The 16,299-nt window shown below is 39.6% G+C and overlaps 1 protein-coding gene across 1 annotated transcript; it reads right to left on the reverse strand.

Annotated features, from left to right (window-relative positions):
- Window positions 1-5,354: 5,354 nt before the first annotated feature.
- On the reverse strand, window positions 5,355-6,132 carry LOC147887061 (uncharacterized). Its single transcript, XM_087395011.1, has 2 exons — window positions 6,051-6,132; window positions 5,355-5,957 (listed from the first exon to the last, which is right to left on the reverse strand). Exons 1-2 carry the CDS (start codon window positions 6,051-6,053, stop codon window positions 5,523-5,525), a joined length of 438 nt encoding a protein of 145 aa, XP_087251137.1. The 5' UTR covers window positions 6,054-6,132; the 3' UTR covers window positions 5,355-5,522.
- Between the last annotated feature and the right edge of the window lie 10,167 nt (window positions 6,133-16,299).

Consider the following 16,299-nt stretch of genomic DNA (forward strand, 5'->3'; position numbering starts at 1 on the left):
TTACCCTGGGAGGAGTTCAAAGAGCACTGATAGATGGTAGATGCTGGTACAATTGGGGAGTTTACTTGGTGTAATTCAGTCAATTGGGAGATCCTAGGAGAGAAGCGAGATTGGATGGGTTTTATGTTTCACCAGGTCTTTTGAACAATCTTCTCTCTTCAAAGATTAAAATTTGCTCTCCTTAACTCTTTTAGACCACAAACCTATCTTGCTATGCTATGATTTTGGGTCTGGTCTTTGGGGTTCTTCTTGGTTCAAAGAAGACCCGATACTTTTTGAATTAAAGAGTGTTCAAACTTCGATAAAGAAGGCCTGGTAAAATGCCTTTGGTAAAGGCATTTCTGTTTCAGATGCTTGGGCTTTAGCTATTGAGGATACTCTAAAACTTCTCATGACAACTAGAAATAATATAGCCAAGGTAAGGGCTTAGAGAATGGACCTAATCTAGAGCAATATTAAAAATTTAGAACAATAAGATAGAGTAGGGGTACAACTGCTCAAGGGGAGCTACTTGCTGCCAAAAATTTACTCCAAGGTTTACTTCAAGGATTGGTAGGTAGGAAAACTAGATAAACCCACCAAAGAGGCCTTCAAATTGATCAGAAGAAAAAGAGTCAATGAAGATATACACCTTTTAATAAAGTCTGATGGCACTTGTGCTTCATCCATAAAGCAGAACATCCAACTGATTCAAAAGCATTTCCAAGTACTCTTATCATCTGCAGTCATTCGAGATGAGGATACTCAGAGAGCGAGACAATTGTGTTAGATCATAAGAGAGAAATCTGTAGAAAAATTTGATCTTCCTTTTCTAGAGAAGCCCGTTTCCATTGAAGAGCTGAAGGAGGTAGTCACAATGACGGCAGATGGAAAAACACTAGGAGCGAATGGGATTGCCATTGAATTCTACAAGGTTTTCTAGGACCTGGTAGGTCCCTACTTGCTGTTACTTTGGCAAGTAAGTACTATGAAGGTGCTCTCCCCCCGCATGTTAATGGGGGAATAATTAAGCTCATCCCTAAGGAATGCCCCAAGGATGAGCTAAAAAATTGGAGGCCTTTAACAATGCTCAATTGTAGCTATAAGATTTTTGCAAAGGCTTTAGCCCTCAGAATCCAAAGTAAGATGAAAGGCTAGATACTTCTTAAACAAAAGGGTTTTATAAAGGGGTTTCTGACTTCTTGAAGCCACTATAAATATTTGGGAAGGATGTGAGTATGCCAAAGAGACTAAACAAGATATATGCTTCCTTAAGAATATCATGGATGATTGTTTTCCTATTGGTTTCATTAAGAAGCAAAACTTTTATATTGGTATCAAAAGTTTGTATGCCCTAATAAAAATAAAGGTTTGAAAAATTCACCAAGATTTGAAACTTGTATGAGAAAAAAATTAAAGTTCTGCCAAGATTTACAACTTTTTGTTTAAAATTCAAAAAAATAAAAATAAAATTGTAATATGTTCTACAAATATTGTTAAACTCAAAAAACTAGCTCGATAAACTTTTGCCAAGATTTTATATTAATATATAAGTATAGCTTCGATAAAAACATCCTTGCTTAAGATTGACTTTGATAAAGCATATGATAGGTTGGAGTGGGATTTCTTAATACAATCTTTGCAGGACATGTGGCTTGACCATCCTTTTGTCTAAAGTGTCAAACTCGTACTCACTAATGCTTCAGCTAAGGTAAGTGTCAATGGAGATATGAGAAAGCCTATTTTCTTCAAAAGATCAATTAAACAAGGCTATCCTTTAGCTCTCCTCCTTTTTTCCATAGTAGAGCTGATGCTCTTGGATGGATTCTCAAAAGTCAAATTTAGTAAGGTAACCTTCAGGGGATTGAACACATGAATGGTAAGCATTTAGTGTGTCAACAATTTGCCAGATGACACCACACTTACCCCAAGGTTAATGATTAGAATATCAAATGTGTTATGGACTGTCTTGACACCTTCTGTAAAGCTTCAGGTTCTAGAATTAATCCCTCAGAGATAGGATATGAAACTTTAAGTTGCAAGGAGCAACTAGTTATGTATGATTTGGGATGTCTCAGAATTAAAAAGGGCATAGTTTGTAGACTTCTAGGCCAAGGAGTGCCACTATATAAAAGCCCCATATAGCACATACAATCAAGAGGGATTAAAAACCCCCCCTGCTACGTATGATTATAACCTATATAGACCCCTTTCATAGATTTTGAGATGATTAAAGCATCCTTTACGCATGAAAATTTTCAATTTTTGAATTAAAAAACCCCTTATGTATGTACATTTTCTATAACTCCATAAAATATAAAACCCCTTCTGTTGATCGCACGTGCTATCTTACATATTTCTAAGTGATCCCCCCTCACCGCCCTGGGCTTTTGAGGATTCCAATGAGCTTTGAAATAACTATGAAGCAAAGGTGGGATTTTTTTTTGGATAGATTTCAAAAAAGAATTGAAAAGTGGAGGGGATTTCAGGCCAATTTGGCAAGGAGAAGATTAGTTCTCAACCACTACATATATCCTATCTCTATCTTTCTCTCTCTTGTTAGGCTCCTGCAAAAACTGGGTTAGACAGGTTTATAAGAGTTTGTAGATCTTTTTTGTGGGGAGGTAGCTCCAAGATATCCACAGTAAGATGGAGTTACTATACGAAACCTAGAAAATAAGGAGGTCTAGGAGTGACAGATATCTCAATTATAGCCAAAAAACTCTCTATTACTTGGGGAATTTAATCTATTTTAATCCAAAGTGTGATTGGCTCAGATTTTGTGGAAAAATTATCCCCTAGTTTTTGTTGTTTGTAATCCTAAACCCTACAAAGCCAAATGGAGCTCACTGTGGCATTCCATTTGGGGAGCATTTGAGAATATAAAATCTTTTTTACAATTCTTTGGTGAAAGAGATTTTATGGCTAATGGCTCAATTTGGGTTTCAGCAATTTTAAGTAATTCTCAACTAACTAATGAGCAATTTACTTTTGCAAACACCCTTTTTAAGAAAGGATTGCAAACATGGGGCCAGCTGTGGCACAGATATCAGTTCAGATGCAAGGCACAGCATGAGATCAGAAGGGAACTTGCTTTATCTAATCAAAGCTAGGGCCTTATTTCGAGTAGGTTGGAACTATGGCGGGGAGATGTCAGATGGAAGGGGCATTCTGTCTTAATCTTTCATAAAGAATTTAGTTGGGTCCGAAGCTCTTTTATCCTTTCTATTCCCACCCCATCTATTGATATGGATGATTTTTTTAGAACTATCAATGCTAGATGGAATCTGCAATATGGTAGAGATAAATGGTATGAAAGATTTTACAAACTCTGGTTTAAACAAATGCGAGAGAAGATGTCTTGTCTCTCTTGGCTCATTATACTTGGGGAATTTAATCTATTTTAATCCAAAGTGTGATTGGCTCAGATTTTGTTGAGAAATATGAAACACATTAGACCAGTTAGGGCTCCCAAGTGGAAGAATTATCTCCTAGTTTTTGTTGTTTGTAATCCTAAACCCTGCAAAGCCAAACGGAGCTCACTATAGCATTCCATTTGGGGAGCATTTGAGAATATAAAATCTTTTTTACAATTCTTTGGTGAAAGAGATTTTATGGATAATGGCTCAATTTGGGTTTCAGCAATTTTAAGTAATTCTCAACTAACTGATGAGAAATTTACTTTTGCAAACACCCTTTTTAAGAAAGGATTGCAAACATGGGGCCAGCTGTGGCACAGATATCAGTTTAGATGCAAGGCATGGCATGAGATCAGAAGGGAACTTGCTTTATCTAATCAAAGCCAGGGCCTTATTTCGAGCAGATTGGAACTATGGGAGGGAGATGTTAGATGGAAGGGGAATTCTGTCTTAATCTTTCATAAAGAATTTAGTTGGGTCCGAAGCTCTTCTATCCTTTCTATTCCCACCCCATCTATTGATATGGATGATTTTTTTAGAACTCTTAATGCTAGATGGAATCTGCAATATGGTAGAGATAAATGGTATGAAAGATTTTACAAACTCTGGTTTAAACAAGTGCGAGAGAAGATGTCTTGTCTCTCCTAGCTCATTATACCCAATGCACTATGGACAAATGTCAGAATAGGGAAGGGAGATGGGAAGTGTAAAAGATTCCTTGGTCCTTTGGAGGATATTTTTCACTTGTTTGTAGCTTGCAGAAGAGTTTGGAAGTTCATCTAGATAGAGTGTGGAGAGCCAAATAACTGGAAAGCTATACTACTAGGGGATGCATGTAAAACAAGGCATGGGCCTTGGTTCCAAATCACGGCACATGCTCTATGGTTTATTTAGATCTCTAGAAATAATTTTCAGCTTAAAAGTTGTGTGCAGATGCCTTGTTTACTTCATGGTGGGACTAGACAAAAAAAGACTTGAATTTCAGATAGAGGCTTACAATCTGGAACACACAAGGTTGAATGTTGCTATTTTAGAGGACAAGAGCAAGTGTTTTATCTCTGAAGAACATGACAAGCTGCCCCATTTTTTCGAAAGGAGGCCTCCCTCAGTTGACCCTACCTCTATTCATGCTCGCCCTTCCACACAGCACCCATCTACCCAAAGTCAAGAAGCTCTTGCCCCCTCATCTCAACCTTGGTCTCATATACCTGAGGAGATGTCTCTTGATCGCGCACAGGGTGTTCCTACTGCTGCTGCTGCTACTCGTGCTGACAAGTGCAGGACTCAATGAAGAGATTACCAGGTTTTATTTTCATGTTCCCTCTTGTTACATAAGAAATACCAAGGATGTTATGCATCTTGTCTACCTGTTGGTTTTAACTCTTTGTAAGGTGTTAGACCTTTCCAGAGTTAGCAAATGTCTCATGGATAAACTCTATTGATGTACAAAGGTTACTCAAAGTTAATATAAAATCTCTTCTTTTTTTTGCCCAAAAAAAAAAAGATGTGCCTTCCTAGTCTTGTGAGTGGAGGTTAGTGCATTGGATACATAGGTCAACTGAGTACAAAGGGGTAGTGATAAGATTGTGAAACTCGGATAGGGAAAGTTGATGGAATAGGTTCATACGAAAATATAATGTCTTTGTTGATGGAAGCAAAGTAATTCTCTTTTGAAAATTAAAAAATTGATTACCCATGCAGTTGAATAAGATTTACCCTATGCTAATGGAATGCGATATGAATGGAGTTATAGCCATCATTTGCAATAGTTTAGGTAAAAAATATAATTTCTTTATGTTTTCCATATTTAAGTGCAAAGTATGTTGTTTTCCATACCTAAAGGAAGAGGGGGGAGAGAGAGAGAGATAGAATGTAGAGGACCTTTGGCTTGCCCATGTGGGTGTGAGCACCATACATTGACAGACAACATTCACACCTTGTAGTAACAAACGGGATATTAGATGATAAATTTTTTTTGTATTGGGTGTCGCTAGGGCCTAGCGAGGGGTTGACCACAGTTTTTTTTCAAAAACAAACGGTATGGATTAGGCTAGATGGAGTGGCACCTTATTGAGGATACAGGAGCAGGGTGACAAGGGTGCTACATGAGCAACTTATTAGAACTTATTTAGGAACATCGATGACTCGGAGGGCAAAGTGAGTTTGTGGAAGGTTTACAGCCGGAGCATCAGACTTGAGGGAATTGTCGAAATCGGTCTTCCAAAACTTGTCGTTGCCCCAGCATTTCAAGGCTACCTTGTCTTTGGCCCCGGGGACTGTCACTTCCTCAAACATGCAATCCTTGTCCGTCCGATCTAGCTCGCTTGCAGACACACTCGCGTATACCTTATCGTCGCTCGTGTTGCGCTTACAGTACTTTTGGTTTGCTGTATTCAAGAGCCACCACACAGTTTGCTGCACGTTGGGAACGCGCTCCGCGCTGAAGGTAGCCGCTGGCTGCCCTGGAACCTTTTCGCTCACTGAGAGAGGCTTGTCGCTCTCGCGCCATGCCACAAACTCCTGTTTGTAGCCTCCAAACGAGATAAATTTCTTGGCGGCCTGGCAAAACAAACCACATTCATACGTTACAGTACAATGTGCGAGTCCACAATCTACTTATTTAACTAGTAATACATTGTGCTTGCAACCAACCATGGGAAACTGCCACAAGATCTCAGCTGGTAGGTAGCACTCGGTAGCTCACGGGCAGACAGGCAGTCCGACGATATTGCGGAGGACAATAAGCTGAGGCCAGGCTTTTATAATAGCTCCTGCCAGCTGCTTCATCTCTGAGCCTCTTCACGCCGTTCACACATACACATTCGCGGTTTGCTAAGCTGCTATTGACCTCGTCAGTCCCTTTTCTGTGTGAACGGAGTGAAGATGAACACCATCGCTTTGGCAGATATAAAAGCTCGCCTCCATATCCAGGTGTGAACAGAGTGAAGATGGGCACAGGCGCAGCCACATCGTCAATATGGTGGAGTTAAGGTCGGCTGAAATTTTGCATTTCCTTGCCTTTATTGGGCTGAAATTTAATTTTGATAGCATTGCCTTATTGGATAAGCATTAACAAGCATTTCTTGGGATGAGCTGATAAGAATTCGGATTGTTGAGTCAATGCCTTATGTAGCTACTACACTCGAGTCCCACCAACTAACCATGTGAGAGTGGACAACACCAGTGTGGCCTTGCTCAAAGAAAATAGTAGTGCTTAAATTACTCTTAAAGATTGGTGTTAATGCTTATCCATTAATGAGTGTGAAGATGCTTTAGTCAAACCGATGAAAGAGAAAGAGGGGATTAGCATTGGTAGTGCCTATGTCGCAGAATGTGTTGGTGTGCCTTTCTTTTCGTTGTTGTCATGAATATCTTGCTAAATGTATATGTATGCAATGGAAAAATATGTCCAATATGTGAATTTGCTTCTTGCAATTGTTTCATTGCTAGGCAAATTGCTCCATAGGTGGTCTAATTTAGATCCATATCATGTAGCTGGTTCTTGGAATTGTAAGTCTAAGTTTAAGCCAAGCGTCATTGTGTATAAATTTGTTGCTTGAGGAGTTTGTTGTGATCACCAATAAGTATAATTATCTCATCATGTTGTGTTGTGTGTCTGTTTTTGTTTTATGGAGATATGAAATAACATATTATATTTCAAGGACGATGGCCTATAGATTTTGAATAGTTGAAGACAATGTTGTTACGCTTCTCTTTAATTATTTTTATACACTACAAGACACAGACCGCCTTCCGACGCCTCCACCGACGCTAGATACAGAGATCTTTTTTAAAACAAGTGAAAAGTGTCAGAATGTCCATCGGTGTGTTTGTCGCAAAGAAAGCATCGGTATCATCGTCAGTATAGGCATTGGCAAGTCAATGTTCTCAATGTTAGTACATGGGCATTAGTATTATCATCGGTATATATCAACACTGCAGTGTCGATATAGGCGTCGATATATACCGACGATTTGACAAAATTTTTAAAAAAACTTGTGGGGTAGGATGAGGCTTGTTTTAGCCCCATCCTATCCTACAATATTTTTTTCATTAGAATCATGATAAAATGTTACAAAAGAGGTTTTAAAAATCATCTTACAATGTTAAAGAGAAAAGGTCTACAAAATGATATGCACTACAAAATGGCAAAAGTGCCAAAGTTTAAAATGGCAAATCTGCCAAAATATAAAACGACAAAATGTCCTATCCTATTACTACTACTCCTCCTTCAAACTCTCCTCCTCCTCCTCATGCTCTCTGGATAGTCCTGATCCCTTGCCCTCCTCTGGATCTTCTTTTTGAGATCCAATCTTCAAGTCTGGAGCTTCGGATGGGTCGAAATCAAAGTTACAGCTCTAAGAACGAAACAAGTTAGAAAATAAGACAAGAGTGTCGATTGTAAGAAAATCCGCCATCTTTTTCTAATCGATTGCATGTCCTTCTCACTCCATCTTCCTAAACCAAGGCATGGCTCCACCAATCTTGTACGCCCTTTTGTGTACTCATTGTTGTTTGGAGGCCTACACATTCACAGATTGCTATGGATCCAAATTCAAGGAGTTAGATATGAATGACAAAACATTTGAATGACTAAACATATAAGACATTCAGTAGAATATAAATATATGCTTACCACACATAGCTCCTTGTCTAGTCTACCACCACTCTTGAGGTGCAAAGGACCTATAGGCTCTAGACATCTCACAACAACACAATGCATCCATAGATGCGTGTGTAAATGTGTTTCCTAAAATAATAAAAAAAGTGGCAGGTGTGTCTATTTGCATGTCTATTAGCGCATCTACAGACCCACGTCTATAGACACGTCTATATAACAGAGAGATGTGCCTATAGATGCACTATTAGAAGTGCTAATAGACGCTCTATAGAGATTTAAAAATAGAACATCAGACAAGGAAATTGAATGCCAAACAAAAAAGAGGAGTGTATATTAGTTCATAGCCCAAAAAGTGCTTGTGTATACATATAGCACGAAGCCAAGCCACCCGTGGCTTCAAGTATAAAAAATAAGAGGAGTGTATATACAAGAGAGACACAAAGCCATGACAATGGCTTCAAGTACAAAAAAGAGTAGCTAGCACTTGTTCTAGCACTACTTCTATCACTAATCCAAGTCATTCGCATCCTCGCTCCCATCTTCATTGCCTTCTTCATCACCTTCTTCCTCCTCAATACCCTCGCCTTCTACCTCCTTAATATCCCCAGGGGCCTGTAAATGAGGGACAAGATGTATCAATGTATGAAAAATAAAATCTTTATTTACAACGTTGACATTTTTAAAGTACTTTTAAATACCTACAAGGGCACTCCAGTAGCCCAGATATACTGCTCCTTAGTAATCACCCCTCATCATCATGTATGTCGCTTGCGATGTACATGATGGTAGGCTATCTCGGCAGGAGTAGGGTATCTGCCCACGATATCAAGCTACAATATGACACAATTTGTAGAAGGGTTAGTACAAAGGAACAACCTCCTAATAAACCACATAAACACAATATAATTTGAGATCGATACTTATAAATTGGGCCTCCCATGATGCAATACCCCCTACTCCAAAATGCATGTTTCCATATTGCTCCATCTGGATCTGTCGTGCCTTCGCAGACTGAGGTCCCCGCCTATGCTGCCTTCATCGCTTTCTTCCACTTGCACACTTATGAGCAGTGTGGGGCTGGCCCCTTGGTGGTTGACCTCCCTCTCTCCTAGCAAAGATCTCTTATTAGCAAGGATAAAGGTAATCTTTGACTTTGCCCATTTGTTTATGAACTCAACACTAGATGGATTGGGATGCCTAGATCATATAGCATTAATGGTATCATCAGCCAAAATTTTATTTCTGCTCTTTGAATTGAATAAAGTAATCTCTGTAGTTGTTATGAACTATAGAGCACATGAAGTCCATGATGTCCTTTCCTTGTGCATACATCAAGATGTCGCTCGTCTCAGTGGATATCATAGAAGATCGTACCATCACCCTTTGTCATGTCTGCATCATCTAAATCCTCCCCGCCCCCACCATTACCCCCAAATCAGTGTGCCATGCATCTTGTGCTAGAGCTCTCCTTGTGCTACTACACCTACTACCCTGTCATGATGATGATGAGCTATACAATTGGAACTCGCCTCTGAAGAAGGGACTATCGACTGCATGGGAGTACGCTGGCGGCTCTGCAATCTAGAAGGGCCTCTTGATTGCAGGGGAGAAGGGACTCCTGAAGACCGGGGAGAAGGCTAGTGGCTCTACCGCACCTACTGGGATGTCTTGACTCAACAGAAGTAATCTCAATTGGTGTGGGTGTGGGGTGGTTTGGAGTCTATACTCTCGACTCATGAGGGGTGTTTTGAGTGCTTGTCATGTATGTGTATAACTCATGTGAAGTGGGAGGGTGTCCCAAAATGTTATATAACTTCTATAATAAGGCATCTGAAGGGTCAGACGAGGCTCCTGAAGAGCTTCCTGGCCACATGATGAACTGCAAAAAAGAAGAGAAGAAGATTTCCATCATGCATTCCCTCTTTCCATATGCATATATAAAAGAGTTATGCCAATTTCCCAAATTTTCCTCATGCAATCCCGTGATTTCCATCATGCATGCCCTATTTCTTTATCCCACCCTCGTGCTGCAGTCCAATTTCCCTCATGCAATCCCTTATTTCCATCATGCATCCAATCGGCCCATATTTCCTCATGAATGCTTAAGGCATTGAAAATTCGACTTAAACATACATGCAAGGGAAAGGAGAAGGGAAGGATCAAGAAAGAGAAGAGAAAGAGAAGGAAGAATGGAAGGAGAAGGAGATGGGAGAATGGAAGGAGAAGGGAGAATGGATTAAGGAGAAGGGATATGGGAAGGGGAAGGGGAAGGAGAAGGACAAGGAGAAGGAGAAGGTATGCAAAGCTATAAAACTATTGTAGTGCATCTATAGGCATAGCTGATAGTTTTTAAAAAATTGAGAAAAAATTTTGACACACTGTTAGACACGCTCCGACAGATGAATCTAGACAAAAGTCTGACAACAATGACAGACCGCCCGACCCAAAAAGAACAAAATTACCCAAAAACATTCTTTCTTGCATGCGACAAAGGACAAATCTGAAGAGAACAACTTTCCAAAAGTACAAGAACCATCATAGATTGAGAGAGAAGAGCAACTGACAAGAGACTTACCTTGGATAGAGGTATGAAAAGCTTCTTGTCTTTCTTCAAAGCTTCCTCTCCTTCTTCTCTTGTGGCTTCCTTCTTCACCCTCTTCTCTTGTATGCTTGGGGATGAGTGTCTATGCCTAGAGATGAGTGTGTATGCTTGGAGATGAGTGTGTTGAAAGGAAAGCAAGCACGATGGAGTGAGGAAATGAGCGAAATGTAGGTTTAAAAACCATTCTGCATGTCTAACAGTGCATCTACACTATATTTTAGACATGCCTATAGATGCATTTCACAATACAAACATGCCTATAGACACGCTACACACTTTTCTCATATAGATGCAGTACACAGTTTTCTCATTAAATTTGCAAGCACAAACACTTTTTTTGAGTTGTTTATTTGTAGGATGTCTTCATCTTCAACAAGTATCTCTAGTGAGGATGAATCCCTCCGTATACACCATCGAGAAATGTGGTTGGAGAAAAAAATCAAATGTACATGTGATCGATGTCGAGGAAACATGTATCATGCACGTAGAATTACACTCAGTCACATCTCAAAGTACGGAGAATGGTGGGATGCGACCGTATCCATGGTAAGTGTTAAAGCATTGAAAATTGATTGAGATACCTATGGGTGTTCAAGTGTTTGATATATGATCCTTTTCTAATTTGATACAGGATGCAGTGCCACACCCGCATATGTTGTCCTATGCTTGTCTCGTGAGGAGGCGAAGCGTTAACGATATGAGGTGGGATTTTCAGGAGAGACTGTTATGGATGCATGGAGTGATGGCGATAGTAGCCCTCCACCACAATTACCTCATGAGGCCGTGGAGGAGGAGATGTTCGATGATATGACATGAGATTTATTTTCCCATCAGTCCTCAGGTAGGGATGATAGCATGGAGCACGATGATCTTTTTACTCTGCAGCATCGACACCAGTATTTGAGGGGTACACATTCTCTGCTCTATGTGCCTCCCTTAAATTATTAAACTTGCAGACCATTTATGGATGGAGCAATGCAAGTTTTAATGCATTACTCAAGTAAGCTTTAATTTATATTTTGCAAACATGGTGAATTATGCTAATGGATCAATTACTAAAATACTTTTTGTCATTTATGGTCTTCACGTGCAGGCTATTGTTTAAAATTCTTCCAAGGGAGAATAAATTACCGACCTCAAGAGATATGGCGAGGCAACATGTGACCTATCTTGGAGGATTGGATTACAAGCACATCCATGCATGCATCAATGATTGTGTTATGTTTCGTGGACCACATAAGGAGGCAAGAGAGTGTCCTACTTGTGGCCAAGCAAGATATAGATTAGATCTCAAAACTTTGCATGTGCCTTGTAAGGTTTTGCGACATTTTCCCATAATCCCTTGCATCCAACATATGTTCAAGTGCAAATACATTGCAAAGCTCATGTCATGGCATTCCTCCCATCGATCAATCTATGGCAAGTGGATATCTCCCGTAGACACTCCTACATGGAAGCATATTGAAGACACATGGCCAAGCTTCAAGGAAGAACCTAGGAACTTGATACTTGGATTGGGTATGGACGGTGTGAACCCATTTGGTCTCAAAAGCACCTCTTATAGTGTATGGCCAATGATATTGGTGAATTATAATCTTCCAACCTCTATGGCGATTAAGAAAGGACATGTTATGTTATCCCTTCTAAGTCTAGGGAAACATAAAGTCAAAAACCCAGATGTTTATTTGGAGCCTTCGATTGATGAATTGGAGATACTTTGGAGAGGTATCGAGGTGCATGACGTGAGCAAGTTGCCTCCCTCATCACGAGACTTCACCTGCAAGGCAGTTTTGAGGTGGACAATGCATGACTTCCCAGGCTATGGCGAGTGTTTAGGTAAGCATTGAACTTTTAATTATGAGTAGACAATCAATGTGCAACCCCAAACCCACCTTGCTTACGCAATTGCGTCTATTGTTTAGGTCTCACTACATCGGGTTACCATGCATGTCTTGTTTGTGGTCCTTTGCTAGTTGCTTCACGATGGCCAGACGTGTTGAATAAGGTCATCTATGAGAATCACCATCGATTTGTCCCACCTGATCATCCTAGATATGTCACTCCTTGGAATGAAGTCCCCCCACAATCACTCACTGCAAGAGATTGGATGAAAATTTGGGACCTTTCCAAGACGACTCCTCCAAGTGGCATGAGCCAGTAAGGGTTTGTAACTATTGTGTGCTATATTTAATGGAAATAAAGATTGCATGCTAACACTATCTTTTGTTTAGATGCTCCATCTTTTATCAGCTCCCATATTGGTCCCACCTAAAGATTAATCACATGCTTGATCCCATGCATATGTTCAAGAATGTGGCGTCTACCATTTGGGAACATTTGAATGGGACATGAGATTTCTTGAGCATAAGGGAGGATCTATGCACCAAAGGGAGGATGCATGAATCTTGGCCACAAGAGAGGCTAAATGGGCATGTCTTTTTACCTCGTGCACCATGGAAGTTATAAATGCTAGAGATGGTGGTGATGAAGCGGGCTATCACTACAATTCGTATTCCCACTGGATGCATGAGGTGTTTGAAGGGGGCCTTCACAAAGAGCAAGAAAAGAGGTGTAGAGAAATTATACGGCTTGAAACCTCATGATTGGCACAACATGCTCCAAGCAAGTATGACTTGGCATAATCTCTTTTTCCTTCCAAATTTATCATGTATTCAGTTCATACTACCTACCAACATTTCTCATAGTGCATCGAAGGACATGAAGGATTGTATTTACAAGATGGGTGGGCTTGTGAGGTACTTCACACTATACAAAATGTGAAGCGTATCAATGCATGATACAAGGTCTTCATATTGCTAATATGGTGCAATTTTTTCTTTCTAGGTGTGTGAGCTCAAAGGAAATATATCCCACCACACTTGAGGATGCTCGAGTTATGTCAGTGGAGGTGGTTTGTTTAGTGGGAGAGACCTTTCCACATTCTATTCTGACAAGCCAACTACATCTCATAGTGCATTTGGTGGATGAGATTGCTACATGTAGCACTATACATGTACAATGGTTGTTCTTCCTCAAGCACTTCATGAAGACCTTGAAGGGCTTTGTGAGGCAAAATGTAAGGCCCGAAGGTAGCATGGCTGAGATTTGGTCGGTACAAGAGTCACTTGTATATATTTCTAAGTTTCTTGTTGATGTGGATAGCTCTCTCCCATGACTATGGAGAGATGATGAAGACCTAAGGATGAACTCTATTGTGCCTCAAGGGAAAGGATGTAGCAAAGTAATGGATAGGTAGTTGCTTAATAATCTAAACCTCTATTGCATGCTTAATAGTGATGTGATGAAAAGATGGGTGACAAGATACGAGGATGCAAAGGCAAGAAGACAAGGAGAAAGGGCCCTCTTTCGTACACACCATGGATCTCGTGTGCCATACCCTCAGCATCTAAGAGCACTTCCAAAGGATATTCATGTGGATTGGCTACTTGATGAAATGGAGAGAGCAGAGAGAGATGAGGGGATGCATATCACAATGGAAGAATGGAAGTATGCTAGAGGATGCATGAGCAAGGTCAGTATATAGAATGTTATGCATAAGTTAGGAGCTTTCAACAATTTAGATTGCTTATTTAATTGACTTTGTCTTGGTGTAGTGTACTATGTTCAATGCTATATGGTGTGAGGGCAAGCATTTTCGGACACAACGGATTGATGATAAGAGAAACACACAAGATAAATGGAGCCATGGATGATTATTGTGGCATAATTCAAGATATTATTTAGCTTGACTTTTGGCACTTCTTTGTGTATGTTTTGGGTGTCAAGTGGTTTAAGGATGTGGTGGAAAGAGGCCCTAATGCAACAATAAAATGCCATGCAAGTGGCTTTGTAAGTATTGACTCCACAAAGTTTTGGCAAAGCAAGAAGGACACACTAGTACTACCACAACAATGTGAATAGGTAGTGTATACACATATAAAAATACTCACTTTTAAATATTTTATACCTTCGATGCAAGGAAAATAACATGATTATATTTGTGTTTGAATTAGGTTGTCTATCAACCAATGGTGGATAATAATAGGTGGTGGCATGTCATACCCATTATGCCACGTTTCAAAGTGATGTATAGTACATTTACTAATATGGAGCGTATGGAGGATGATCATGGCCATGGAGGTAATGATGACCATGATACAAGAGAGGAGGATGATCATGCGATAGGAGATACAGATATTGAGGCCATTACCCATGAGGATGAGCCTACCATTGATGATGCTGATTTTGATGAGCACATGAGTAGCACAAGTAGTAGTGGGCTGAATGTATTTCTAGATCTCAACATTGGTTTGGATTTTGAAGTAGATAGTTTGGCAAGGGTTGACCTCCTTGAGGATGAGATCGAACCATAGCCCATCATTCATATTGGCAAAACTATTTTACATATTGTCTCATTCTCCTCACCTCACTTAATTTTTGTATATATGGGTTTGCCAAAAAGCATTGATATTTTTATTAAAATTATGTCCTTTGGTAATCATGGGCAATGTTTGAAAGCAGTGATGCACATTTATCATCTTGCACCAAAATATCTCTTTTTGTATTCTCTATTCTGCATTTATGAAGGCATATAAATCCGCATCTAAATCACAGTGCAGACGTGCTAATAGACACGCTCATAGATGTGCCCGTATTTTCACTATTCTACTTGCCCCTATAGACACACCCACTATTTTGCATGTCTATCAAGTGCATCTGTAGTTGCTTTGTCTTGTTTTGTTCTCCCCTCTCGTCCCCCTTCCCTTCCATTACCCTTCCCTCTATTTCCATTTTTGACATGGTATGCATGGTCAGGGATGCATTACATCACGTTTTTTGCCAAGTGTTATGCAAAACTGCCATCAAAAACACCCTCCGGGTTGTATTATTCAAATCTACACATATCCAATGGACATGATAATATGAACACGTTTCAATCTCACCTTTTTTGAGGCTCCTACAATGTATTGTGGCCATTTGATATTGTTTGCATGATTAGAGTCGCTTTATACCATGTTTTTCACCAAGTCCCATGCACAATGGTTAAAAAACACGCTTTGGGGTGTCTTATTGAAACCTACACATATATGATGGGCATGATACTTTGCATGCATATCAATCCTACCTATCTTGATGTATGTACAAAGTATCATTGCCATCAAATATGGTTTGCATGGTCAAAGTTGCAATTGGTGTCGAAAGTTTTATGCCCTAATAAAAATAAAGGCTTGAAAAATTCGCCAAGATTTGAAACTTTTATGAGAAAAAATTTAAAGTTTCATCAGGATTTACAACTTTTTCTTTCAAATTCAAAATAAAAGATATAAAATTATAATATGTTATACAAATATTGTGAAACTAAAAAAACTAGCTTAATAAAATTTCGCCAAGATCTTATCTTAATATATAAGTATAGATTCGATAAAAACATCCTAGCTTCCGACAATTGATTGATACAAGCGGTGAGGCCAAGATGGGAAAATTCATTGCATAATAGTTAAGTAGATGTATTGAAGACATTGGTCCTGACAATATTATTCAACTGATAACTGATAATGCTAAGAATTGTCAAAAGATTGGGAAAATTATAAATCACACATATCAACGTATTTGGCCATCGTCATGCTCGTGCCACTATCTGGACCTAGTCTTGGAGGATTGGTACAAAACACTTGAGA

Source organism: Dipteris shenzhenensis, chromosome 23 (genome assembly GCF_047967505.1).
Source record: "Dipteris shenzhenensis isolate YYH24624 ecotype China chromosome 23, Dip_SZ_1.0, whole genome shotgun sequence".
Taxonomy (NCBI): domain Eukaryota; kingdom Viridiplantae; phylum Streptophyta; class Polypodiopsida; order Gleicheniales; family Dipteridaceae; genus Dipteris; species Dipteris shenzhenensis.